This window comes from Pongo pygmaeus, chromosome 2 (genome assembly GCF_028885625.2).
Source record: "Pongo pygmaeus isolate AG05252 chromosome 2, NHGRI_mPonPyg2-v2.0_pri, whole genome shotgun sequence".
In the NCBI taxonomy this organism is placed as follows: domain Eukaryota; kingdom Metazoa; phylum Chordata; class Mammalia; order Primates; family Hominidae; genus Pongo; species Pongo pygmaeus.
Window position 1 is genome coordinate 84,218,550 of NC_085930.1, and position 13,196 is coordinate 84,231,745.

Here is a 13,196-nt window from a genome sequence, read left to right on the forward strand (position 1 = left end):
GAGTGTTCAGTAATTTCATTTTTGCTGGTGTATAAAATATAAAAATTAACTTCTTGAAAGAGTTATGTTCTTCTAAAAATATCGTCTTTGGAAGAACACTTTGTTCACTAAATCTTCTAATTTCTTTTTTGAGGTGTTGGCAAGATATTTATTTACCTATTAATTTGCCTACTTATTTTTTCATTCACCCATTTACTTATTATAGCCAGTGACGCCTTCACTCTTCCTGGGCAGCGATCAAGTTCAGTACCTCATTCTCCAAGAATTCTTCCTCCCAAGTCTCTTGGTATTGAGCGAATCCATTTCAGAAAGTCGTCCATCAATGAACAGTTTGTGGATACCAGGCAGTCCAGGTGAGAGGTCATATCATCAGTAAGGTTAATGCCTCACAGCTAGAAAATTTTTCCTCCAAAATGCAATGTATGGTTGATACATTTTCACATGTTTTTATTTATCCTTCCAAAAGATGTTATCTTGTAAAACTGGGGCATAGAAACTAACCCAGTTATTTGTTGTTCACAGCAAATGAATATACATATATATATATATATTTTTTTTTTTTTTTTTTTTTTTTTGAGGTGGAGTTTCGCTCTTGTTGCCCAGGCTGGAGTACAATGGTGTGATCTCCAGCTACTGCAACCTCCGCCTCCTGGGTTCAAGCAATTCTCCTGCCTCAGCCTCCCAAGCAGCTGGGATTACAGGCCACCACACCCAGCTAATTTTGTATTTTTAGGAGAGACGGGGTTTCTCCATGTTGGTCCGGGTGGTCTCAAACTCCCAACCTCAGGTGATCTGCCTGCCTCGGCCTCCCAAAGTGCTGGGATTACAAGGTTGAGCCACTGCATCTGGCTGAAAATGTTTTTAAGAAGTCTTTTAAAATGCATTTGACCATTTCCTTGACTTTAAAGTCTATTTGATCTATATTAACTTATAGGGACATTAATTATCATCTGGATTTAGACATAGTGTCCACAGTTCAGTTTCATAGTCACTGGTCTAAGGAAATTGTCATTAAAGTCCACTCTGCCAAACCAAGTAGCAGGACTGATTTCCAGTCTGCAAATAAACATGGGACTTAAAGTCATAATCTGTAAAATAGATAATCCAAGCATTTTCTCAAATATCTCAGGTGAATATTATCAGGGCAATGAGACCAGGTTTTAGAAACATGACAGGCCAGTGGTTCCCAGAATCTGGCTGTATGGATCAATCTTTAAAAAGCAAACAAACAGTTACCAGCTGTTTGCTTTGCCTAAAAAGAAATTTTCAAACAGGCTGAGTGTGGCAGCTCACACCTATAATCCCAGCACTTTGGGAGGCCAAGGTGGGAGGATCACTTGAGCTCAAGAGTTGGAGACCAGTCTGGGCAACCTAATGAAGCCCCATCTCTACAAATTTTATAGACAGAGTCTCTTTGTGTCGCTCAGGCCTGGAGTACAGTGGTGCAATCTCAGCTCACTGCAACCCCTGCCTCTTGGGTTCAAGCAATTCTCCCACCTCAGCCTCCCAAGTAGCTGGAATTACAGGCACGCGCCATCATGCCCAGCTAATTTTTGTACTTTTAGTAGAGACAGGGTCTCACCATGTTGGCCAGGCTGGTCTTGAACTCCTGACCTCAGGTGATCCACCCGCCTCAGTCTCCCAAAGTGCTTGGATTACAGGCATGAGCCAGTGTGCCTGGCCCAAAATTTCTTTTTTAATTAGCCAGACATGGTGTTGCATACCTGTAGTCCTAGCTACTTGGGAGACTGAGGCAGGAGGATTGCTTGAGCCCAGGATTTCACGATTGAAGTGAACTATGATCGTGTCACTCCACCCCAGCCCGGGCAACAGAGCAAGATGCTGTCTCAAAAAAAAAAAAAAAGAAAAAGAAAAAAAAAAGAAATGTTCAAAAAAATAGCACCACGAATCCATGAAAGAAATGACATTTTGATATAAAAAATATATTCACTATCATTGTTGTAGTAATACTAATTGAATGAAGTTAACATTTCACTTAATGTAATGTTAATTTCATTTTATATTAATTTCATATAACATTTCTATTGAGCACTTACTTTTTTTTTTTTTTTTTTGGAGACAGAGTCTCGCTCTGTCGCCCAGGCTGGAGTGCAGTGGTCCCATCTTGGCTCACTGCAACTTTCACCTTTCAGGTTCAAGCGATTCTCCCCCCTCAGCCTTCCAAGTAGCTGGGACTACAGATGCCCGCCACCACACCCGGCAAATTTTTGTATTTTTAGTAGAGCTAGAGTTTCGCCATGTTGGCCAGGCTGGTCTTGAACTCCTGACCTCAGGTGATCCGCCCACTTCGGCCTCCCAAAGTGCTAGGATTACAGGCATGAGTCACTACACCTGGCTGCTATTGAGTACTTACTGTGTCCCAGATACTGTTTATGTTTTTTCTATGTAATTTATTAACGAACTTAATCTTCACAACAACCCTGATAGTGTTACTACTGTCATTACCCTTTACAGATAAGCACACTGAGGGCCAGGGACCATGAATAACTTCTTTGGGTTCGTCAACTAGTGAACCTGGGAATCAAGGTTTGAATCTAGGTAGCCTAGAACTTGGCAGGATCCAAAGCTTGTGATCTGATTTCAGTGAACATGTTATACCGCATCTCAGCAAAGATGGGGAAGTATTTGCTCTACAAGGGCCAAAAATAAAAATTTAAAAAATTTAAATAAAGGAAATTATTCTCAAAATCAAGGTAGATTATTAGATTATTCAAGTTGGATAAATTGTGACTTATGAAAATATAACCTACACATTGTTATGTTTCTTTTTTTTTTTTGAGATGGAGTCTCACTCTGCCACCCAGGCTGGAGTGCAGTGGTACCATCTCAGCTCACTGCAAGCTCCGCCTCCCAGGTTCACGCTATTCTTCTGCCTCAACCTCCCGAGTAGCTGGGACTACAGGTGCCCGCCACCACACCTGGCTAATTTTTTTGTATTTTTAGTAGAGACGGTGTTTCATATTAGCCAGGATGGTCTTGATCTCCTGACCTCGTGATCCACCCATCTCGGCCTCCCAAAGTGCTGTGATTACAGGCATGAGCCACCGCGCCAGGCCGCATTGTTATATTTCTAATTTATTAAAGAGCAGTGAAATCTTTATCACATATCAGCCCCAGTTTGTGGATTAGCATTTAGGAACTTTTGCCTGAAATGGTAAGAGATCCAAGGAGCTACAGCCGTGCTAGCCAATTTAATTAAAAGTAAATAAAATTTAAAATTTGGTTCCTCAGTCATGCTAGCCACAATTCAAATGCTCAGCAGTCACATGTGGCTAGTGGCTATCATACTGGTCAGAACAGACCCAGAACATTTTTGTCATTGCAGAAAGTCCTATTGGATAACATGAGACAAGTGTGCTTCTTATGCTACGGAAAACAAAGCTATTTCAGCAAAAGGAAGAATTATAGCTGGGAATCATTGTCTTAAAAATTATTATACCCACATCTCCAGTCACTTAAGATGGATTTGCTCTTTTATCCAGCAATTTCACTTAGGAATTTTACTACTGAATTAACTAACTACATGTAGGATGCTCATTACAGCATTGCTTACACTAGTGGCAAATTGAAAACAAACCACATGTTCAACTAGCGGATTATTTAAATAAATTATGGTAAATCCATACAATAAAATGCTATGCAGTCATTAAAATAACACTAGACAAATATTAAGCAACATAAAATGTTAGGTACAACTTAACTTTTTAAAAAGTGAGTGTTGAAAAAGAATATATAGTAAATCTCATGTTTTGTTAAAAAATAAATGTGTATGTTTACATATAGATACATGCTTATAAGTTTATGGGCTTAGGAAAAATAATCTGAAAACATTTAATGTTGCCTGGCTATGTAAAAGGTATCAGATTATACAGGCGGCAGCTCTTTGGGAGACTGAGGCGGGCAGATTACTTGAGGTCAGGAGTTAGAAAACAGCCTGGCCAACATGGTGAAACCCCATCTCTACTAAAAATACAAAAAAAAAAAAAAAAAAAAAAAAAAGATTAGCCAGGCATGGTGGTGCACACCTGTAATTCCAGCTACTTGGGAGGCTGAGGTGGGAGGATCACTTGAACCCAGGAGCTGGAGGTTGCAGTGAGCTGAGATTGTGCCACTCTCCTCAAGCCTGGATGACAGAGTGAGACTCCATCTAAAAAAAAGATTATAGACATTTAAATTTTTCTTTTTATCTGTATTTTTAAAGTTTTCCTAATGAACTTAGACTTGCTTTTGCAGTAAGTAAAATTTGATCAAAATTATTTTTAGTTAAAAAAAATTAACTTCAGGCTGGGCGCGGTGGCTCACGCCTGTAATCCCAGCACTTTGGGAGGCTGAGGTGGGCAGATCACAAGGTCAGGAGATCGAGACCATCCTGGCTAACAAGGTGAAACCCTGTCTCTACTAAAACTACAAAAAATTAGCCGGGCATGGTGGCAGGCGCCTGTGGTCCCAGCTACTCGGGAGGCTGAGGCAGAAGAATGGCGTGAACCTGGGAGGCGGAGCTTGCAGTGAGCCAAGATCGCGCCACTGCACTCCAGCCTGGGCGACAGAGCAAGAATCAGTCTCAAAAAAAAAAAAAAAAATTCAAATTGTGTTGTCACTGTGCTGGAAAGTAGACATAGTGATTTAAAGCTGTTGTTCTTAGTCCAGGGACCAGCAAACAACAGCCCAGTGGCCAAATCCATCCTGCTGCCTGTTTTTGTGTAGCCTGTGAGCTAAGAATGATTTTTATATTTTTAGGTAGCTGGTGGTGGGGGGATCAAAAGCAATAATATTTTACAACCTGTAAAAATGATATGAAATTTAACATCCATAGGTCATTTTCTTGGAACACAGCCACACCCATTCTCTTACATATTATCCATGGCTGCTTTTGCACTGAAAGGGCAGAGCTGAGTAGTCGCTCTAGAGACCATCTGGCCCACAAAGCCAAAAACTATTTAGTATTCTAAACTGTTTACAAAAAAGGAGTTTGCTGAATTATACATCCATCCCTGTTCACCACCAACAGTTGATCATCTAAGGACTGTTTTGAATGTTCAGGTGCCTACATAAACAGCTCTAGTTGCTTTGAGTCTTTTTATTCAGTGTACTCTTTATTAAAAGTCCTTTTTTTCCCTACATATTTGTGACTCAGAAAGTCAGACCATATATGCTCCCACTGTTTTAGCGAGTTTTCTTTGTGGTTTAGTGAACCACAAAGACACCCTTCCTATCTTTCTCCCTATTTTCCCTTTCCTTGGGCTTCTAGTAAGTTTCGTATCTGCTTATAACAAGTTTGCCAGAGATGTTGAGAGACTCATCATTTCCTGAATTCTTCTTTTTATCATCACAGAGAAATGCTGTCGACACACAGCAGTCCTTACAAAACTCTGGAGAGGCGGCCCCAGGGAGGACGAAGCATGCCCACCACACCGGTTCTTACCCGAAACGCCTACAGCAGCAGCCACTTGGAGTAAGAGAGCTTCTTTCTCATTGCTTTAGCTGTGTTGATTTTTGCTTTGAGGTTCTGTCTTGCTTTGTTGTGTTTTTTAATCATTTCAAGTGACTTTCTGTAGCAGGACCTTGTTTTATGGTTTTACACTTTCTGCTAACTTATGGTTTCAAATATGTTGGCAAAGAAATGTATTTGATTTGTTCAAATATACATTAGATTTTTAGTACCTTAATTTCCCCAGTCACATATTACCATTCATTATTCAATGGTGAGGATGAAGTTAGTAACAATAGCAACATTTTGAAACGTTTGTGAGTGCTGTGTTAAATGTTTTATATGCACTGGATTATTTAGTCCCTACAGCAAGCCTTTTGTGAGGTAGATATTATATATTGTTTTCATCCTCATCTTACAAAGGAGGAAGCAAGATTCAGAGAGGTTAAATATCTGGCCTGAGCTCATACAGCTGGGAAATAGCAGTGCCATGACTCAGCCCAGCCACCTCTGACCTCCACTCGAATGTACCATATCTTCATATCCCCTAGGAAGACAGGACCCTCCAAAGACACTTTGGTTTTTTTTTGTTTTTGTTTTTGTTTTTGTTTTCCAGGCTCTGATGCAAACTGTGCATCCTCAGTCTATGTCTTTCCCTACCCTCAAGGAAGGATTTGGCTTGCGCAACTAACAGAACCTGGTTCTTTTCTCATTTTGACCATGGTCAAAATGAACCTACGTGTGAGCCAATAGATTTGGAGAACAATGGATTCTGTTGTGCAGTCAGCTTTGGCAACTCAAAGTCCTATTGTAATTCACGAGCTATTCAGTCATTCAGCATGCTATTCTTTTTTCCTGTTTGGGTCCTCCTTTTCTTCTTGGTGTTGAGAAGTTTGCCTTTCTCCTCTTTCAGACCTGAATCTTCATCTCAGCACTGCCGCCAGCGGAGTGGAAGCCTGGAGTCCCAGTCCCACTTGCTCTCCGAGATGGACAGTGATAAGCCATTTTTCTCCCTCTCCAAATCCCAAAGAAGCAGCAGCACAGAAATCCTCGACGACGGGTCTTCTTATACAAGCCAATCAAGCACAGAGTATTACTGTGTGACACCAGTTACCGGCCCCTATTACACCACCCAGACCCTGGACACTCGCACCAGGGGTCGGAGGAGGTCAAAGAAACGGAATGTTTCTACTTCAAACTCAGGAAGCATGCCCAACCTAGCACAAAAAGATAGTTTGAGGAATGGTGTCTACTCAAAGAGTCAGGAGCCACCGTCTTCCAGTTACTACATTGCCGGGTACACACCCTATGCAGAGTGTGACTTTTATTACAGTGGTGGTTATGTCTATGAGAATGACACCGAGGGACAGTATAGTGTCAACCCTTCCTACCGGTCCTCAGCCCACTATGGATATGAGCGCCAGAGGGACTACAGCAGATCCTTTCACGAAGATGAGGTCGACCGGGTACCCCATAACCCATATGCAACTCTCCGGCTGCCAAGGAAGGCTGCTGCAAAGTCGGAGCACATCACCAAAAACATCCACAAGGCCTTAGTTGCCGAGCACTTGCGTGGCTGGTACCAGCGGGCCTCTGGGCAGAAGGATCAGGGACACAGCCCGCAGACCAGCTTTGACTCAGACAGGGGATCACAGAGATGCCTGGGGTTTGCGGGGCTGCAAGTACCTTGTTCTCCAAGCAGTCGTGCATCCTCGTACTCTTCAGGTGAGAATACTGTAAAAACACGCGACACCTGGATTCTATTTACATCGTGTTTCCTGCCCACCCAAAACCGCCTCACGGATCATGAGACCGGTACTCAAGATCAAAAGTGGGGCAACCATTCGGTGGAACCCCACAATAAGAATTTCCAACTTAAAAACAGTTCTTTCCAGCTCTCCAAAGAACTCAGTACACGAGTCTAATTAAGCAAATTGTAGATTCAAATCCAGCAAACATTGATTGAGCACGTACTCTCTGTGCTGCCCTGTTTTAGGGTTTTTTGTTTTTTGTTTTTTGTTTTTTTTAAGATGGAGTCTCGCTCTGTCGCCTAGGCTGGAATGTGTTAGGGGTTTCACTTGCTTTGTCTTTTTAGGATTTATGTTGACAGGCACATCTCTTAAATGTGTTCACGTCATTGAGGCTTGGTATTTTAAAAAAATAAACCCTCAGTTAAGCAGAAAACATTAGAATTATACATCCATCCTTTTTCACCACCAAGATTCGATCATCTAAGGACTGCTTTGAATGCAAGCCTGGGATTATGCAGGTACTTAGGCAAGTGCCTGCATAAGGCTCGTAAGAATCCTGATAGGAGCTGGCATTGATTAAGCACTGTTCTAAGTAATTTGCTTTTTTTTTTTTTTTTTGTAGAAACAGGGAGGCTTAGGTTGGGTCTTGCTATGTTGCCCAGGCTGGTCTCAAACTCCTGGCCTCCAGCAACCCTCCTGCCTTGGCCTCCCGAAGTGTTGGGATTACGTGCGAGAGCCACAGTGCCTGGCCATGCATATTGTAATTCAGTATTCATATATACCTATGTTATGGTTGACTTAAGGGATTTTCAAAGATAATTTTGATTAGAGATGTTTCCTTTATACTCTTGATGTTGACTTTGGCCCCTAACTCTGCTAACATTTGCGGAGGACTTCCTGCCTACTCCCAGTTGTGCTAGGTACTTTAAGTAGAGAAATAGAAGATAGGGGAGGCTCTGTGTATGGTTTTATTTATTCAGCAAATGAGCAGCCACATTGAAGATGTGGAGGACCCATTGTTGAACTACTTCCTGGCCACGATGAGCTCAGAGTCAGCAGCCAGAGGAATGTTTAAAAATTAAGCAATTTTAAAACTCTAAGAAATGAATGAATTCTCAAACTGCCAGAAAACCTGTAGGTCATGAGTCTCACCTTCTCCCTTATTAACATGACACCTTAGTGAGACATAGTGTAAGGATTCCTGAGTCATTGTATAATAGTCAAGTGAAAACTACACCTTTAAAAATTTCATGTACTTGTTGACGAGGCGTTTCCATGGAGATTTCTATTTGGGTTCAAGTTCTCTCCTATTTGTGCAGGACTTTGGACTTCCACTAGGGCTGTCCCATCTATTACCACATCTAACATATGAAAGGGCTTCTGTAATTATTTCTTATTTATGGCTCTGACCTAGAAAACACCTTTCTTCCTCTTAAAGTTCAAGATGTGAGAAACTTTCACAGGTCAAACCTGGGCAGGATAGGCAGAGTACTACAAGGGAAAAACCAGACAAGGAGGGCTGAGATGCATGTGGATGGTCACTACGGCACAGGGCTGGGGTGGTGCCTGGGGGAAGCAGGTGTAACTGAGGAAGTTCTCAACATTCCTGGCTGCTAGCTTAGTGAAGGTGAGATGGAGGTAAAGCTTCCTGTTTCAGACCTGGTGTGAGCCTTGCTGACACCAGCAAGATGTGGCCCCACAGACCAAAAGGCATCACTCTTTAAAGAACTACAGGGATGGAATCAGTACTCCCAGAATTCCCTGCTGGAATTCCCATCATTTCTGTCTCCACTTTATAACTGCAGAAATGTATTACAACAGGCAGGCGTCATTCTCATGGAGGGATAAATTTCCAGTTATTTGCCAGATTAGTCCTGGCATTGTAGTCCCTTCCAGCCACCTGAAGGATCTCTCAGTGACTCAGTTTTAGTAATGACAACTACCATTTGTTGGCAGCTTACTAGATGCCACGCACATTCAGAACATTACATGCACTCTCCTATTTAATGTATGCAACAGTTCTATATAGTGATTGCTATTGTTATGCTTATTGTTATCACCCTAATTTTGCAGCTTAGGCAACTCTGGCTACAGAGTTTAAATAACCCAAGTTCCAAAGCTACTAAGTGGTGGGATGGGGATTCTGGGGATTCTATCCTAGCTCAGCTCCTTTTTTTTTTTTCTTTTTTAAAAAGATGGTCTCAGTCTGTCACCCACATTGGAGTGCAGTGATGTTATTATACCTCACTCAGTCTCAAACTCCTTGGCTTAATGCAATCCTCCCTACTCAGCCTCCCAAGTAGCTAGGACTACAAGTACACACCACCATGCCTGGCTAATTTTATTCTTTTGTAGAAACTGGGCTCTGTTTCCCAGGCTGGCCTCTAACCCCTAGCTGCAAGTGATCTTCCCACCTCAGCCTCCCAAAGTGCTGGGATTACAACCATGAGCCATCACACCCAGCCCCACAGCTCTAACATCTTAACCACCAAGGCTTAGAGCCTCTGATTTCAGTTTGGAAATGGCTTGGAACCTCAAACTCAGAGTGTTACGTCTGTTAGTCAACACCTCATGACATCCAGGGCCACAGATGAGTTTTGAAATGTGCTTGTCCCATAGTGATCACAGGCACTTTGTGTGTATGAGAGAGAAGAGGAGTAGGTCTGAAGCCAGAAACAGGAAATGGAAAAAGAGCAGTGCTGGTTTTTGAGTCTTGGGCAAGCATCATGGCGTTGTGGTTACCTTGTCCATCCTAGGCGTGGAGCAGAACTGGTTTTATAGAGAGGACAACAAACGCCCAGTGATGAGGCATTTGTTGGGCTTCGCTCCCAAATTATGTCCTTGTCTTGTTCCAGTTCAGTTCCTCTGTAGAACTAAATCCCTTCTTCCTGAATTCCTTCCTGTGCTACTTACCACCTCGCCTCTTCCCCCAATCCACACCCCAACACATACACACTTTTTTTTTTAAGACAAAAAATAGCCTTGATCTTGCTAGTGGCCAGTGTTGTCTTTGGCTGAGGAATAGTCAAGTCTCAATAAGTCAACTTATACGGAACACATTTCCTCCAAGGCCTCTGACAAACTCAGACTCATCATCTTACCTTTATAACACCATAGTGTGAATGGGAAGATTCTCGCAATATATGAGAATTGTTTTCTTGCTTGTCTTTTCAGTTATTTTTAAAATTATTTATGTGTTATTATTATTTTCTTTCTTTGGATAGGATCTCACTTGGTGGCCCAGGCTGTAGTGCAGTGGTGCAAACATGGCTCACCGTAGCCTTGACTTCCCAGGCTTGAGTGATCCTCCCACCTCAGCTTCCCAAGTTGCTGGGACTACAGGTGTGCACCACCATGCCAGGCTAATTTTTGTATTTTTTGCAGAGATGGGGTTTCGCCATGTTGATGAGGCTAGCCTTGAACTCCTGGGCTCAAGCGATCCTCCCATCTTGACTTCCCAAAGAGTTGGGATTATAGGCTTGTGCCACTGAGCTGACCTAAAATTATTTTTATTTATTTATTTATTTTGAGACAGAGTCTCACTCTGTCACCAAGGCTGGAGTGCAGTGGTCTGATCTTGGTTCACTGCAACTTAAACTTCATGGGCTCAAGTAATTATCCTGTCTCAGTCTCCTGAGTGGCTGGGATTATAGGCATGCACCACCACGCCCAGCTAATTTTTGTATTTTTTGGTAGAGACAGGGTTTCACCATGTTGGCCAGGCTGGTGTCAAACTCTTAGCTTCAAGTGGTCCTCCCCGCCTTGGCCTCCCAAAGTGCTGGGATTACAGGCATGAGCCACCACACCTAGCCCCAACCTAGATTATTTTTTGAATTGACAAATTTATCTTTCAATTAATCTTATTCTCAATAATAATATTAATAGTTATTTATTGAGTGCTTACTCTGTATCAAGTACAGTGCTAAAGATTTTCATAATTACCTTATTTAATCCTGGCATCATACCTATCCAGAAAATATTATTATCCCTACTCTATAGATGAGGAAACTGAGGCTTAAAGAGGATAAACTACTTGCCTAAGGTCCCATAGCCAGGAAGTCACTAAATTGGAATAGGAACTCTGTTATTTCTACTCTGACAAAGCTGATTGCAATGTACATCTGAATGACCTTAACAATTTTTCACTTTTAATATTTCCATTAATTTTATCTCTTTTTCCATTTTTATTTCCAGTGTCTTCTACAAATGCTTCTGGGAACTGGAGGACCCAGTTAACCATAGGGCTGTCGGATTACGAGACTCCAGCACATTCTTCTTACACCAGCTGCTATGGCAATGTCTATAATCCTTTACCCTCTCCAAGCAGGTGAGGAAGCAATGCTCGAAAATCCTAGGAGCCTGTTCCAGTTCAAAAGAATTCAGGGATCCTAATTTACAAACGTCAGATAATCTAGTTCAAGGGTTGGCAATCTCTAGCCTGTGGGCCAACTCCAGCTGCCACCTGTTTTGGTAAATAAAGTTTCATTGGAGAATAGCCACCCTCATTCACTTATATGTCCTCTATGGCTGTTTTTGCACCGTGAGAGCAGAGCTCAGTAGTTGCACCAAAGCCAAAAATATCTGGCCACCCTCAGCCAAAAATAAAGTATCTGGCCTTTAAGAAAAAGTTTGCTAACCCCTAAGCTAACTCATTCAAATTTGACCCTGGTCTTCAGTATTACATTGAATTCTTGTATATTTCCTCTAATGTTTACAAAGAACTACTTGCACAGACACCAAAGCCAAAAATATCTGGCCTTTAAGAAAAAGTTTGCTGCCGGGCATGGTGGCTCATGCCTGTAATCCCAGCACTTTGGGAGGCTGAGGTGGGCGGATCATGAGGTCAGGAGATCGAGACCATCCTGGCTGACACGGTGAAACCCCATCTCTACTAAAAATACAAAAAATTAGTTGGGCGTGGTGGCGGGCGCCTGTAGTCCCAGCTACTCGGGAGGCTGAAGCAGGAGAATGGCGTGAACCCGGAAGGCAGAGCTTGCAGTGAGCCCAGATCACGCCACTGCACTCCAGCCTGGGCAACAGAGCGAGACTCCATCTCAAAAAAAAAAAGAAAAGAAAAAGTTTGCTAACCCCTCATCTAACGCATTCTGTTCTTTAGTCTGTACGTTGAATTCTGAGTCTGAAGCTTTTATTTTTTAAGTTATGGTACTTGAAATCCTATTAGTGATATGTCCATTTAAATCTCTTTTGAAACCTTGCAGGAAAAATCTCTCTACTCCAGGAAAGGCTGTTCATACCAAGCTTCCTTAGACAGTTGGTAGGCTGGATTTCAGACATTTGCTGTGTTTTTTATCTGATCCTATGTTTGTTATGAAGCAACAGACACAGCCAGCTGTCCTGTTTGTCTGTAAAAGTAGTTCTTTATAAGCATTAGAGGAAATGTACAAAAGCAATTTGTTAAAATTGATTTTTTTAAAAATTGCAAACTCTGAATTACTTTTTTAAAAAATTCTTGTTATACACAGGAATTAAGTTTGAAGAGGTCATGTCTCACTTTTACTTTCCCACAAAAGATAATCCATACCCATGGTACCAAGAAGTAGGGCATTTTCTGCTTTTTTTAGAATGTGTAGTTTTGATTTAAGTCATATTGCTTCAGGCACAGACTACATACTAAGTTATACAGACTACAACTTATAAAGGTTTCTATGCTGGTAAATTTGAGAATTTAGCAGTTTCTTATCAAGACACTTACTGTTACAAGCAAATTGGAAATATTCAGCCCCAAATGCCTTTTTTTTTTTTTCTCCACATTCAGTGGGAGTTTTTCTTGGCTTGAAATATTAAGCCAATTGTCTCAGCTAAACAAAGGGTATACTCAAAATAGAATTTTAATGAAAATATACTTCAGAGGATGTCAAATAGCTTGGACTTCTGTAAATAATGTTTGAAAATGAGTTAGGAGCAAGAACCAAAATGACTGGCCTAAAATTTGAGCTGAGCCTTTTCAGTTTACTTCTAATCATTTTTTAATAATA

General features: G+C 41.6%; 1 protein-coding gene across 4 annotated transcripts in view; it reads left to right on the forward strand.

Moving 5' to 3' along the window:
* Positions 1-13,196, forward strand: part of FRMD4B (FERM domain containing 4B) — a 372,375-nt gene that overhangs the window by 353,133 nt on the left and 6,046 nt on the right. For all 4 annotated transcript variants that reach the window (XM_054481543.2, XM_054481540.2, XM_054481542.2 and 1 more), the window contains 4 exons: positions 206-353; positions 5,354-5,473; positions 6,363-7,174; positions 11,395-11,527. In XM_054481543.2, coding sequence (XP_054337518.1) covers positions 206-353; positions 5,354-5,473; positions 6,363-7,174; positions 11,395-11,527 — 1,213 coding nt within the window. The remainder of the gene's footprint in view (positions 1-205; positions 354-5,353; positions 5,474-6,362; positions 7,175-11,394; positions 11,528-13,196) is intronic.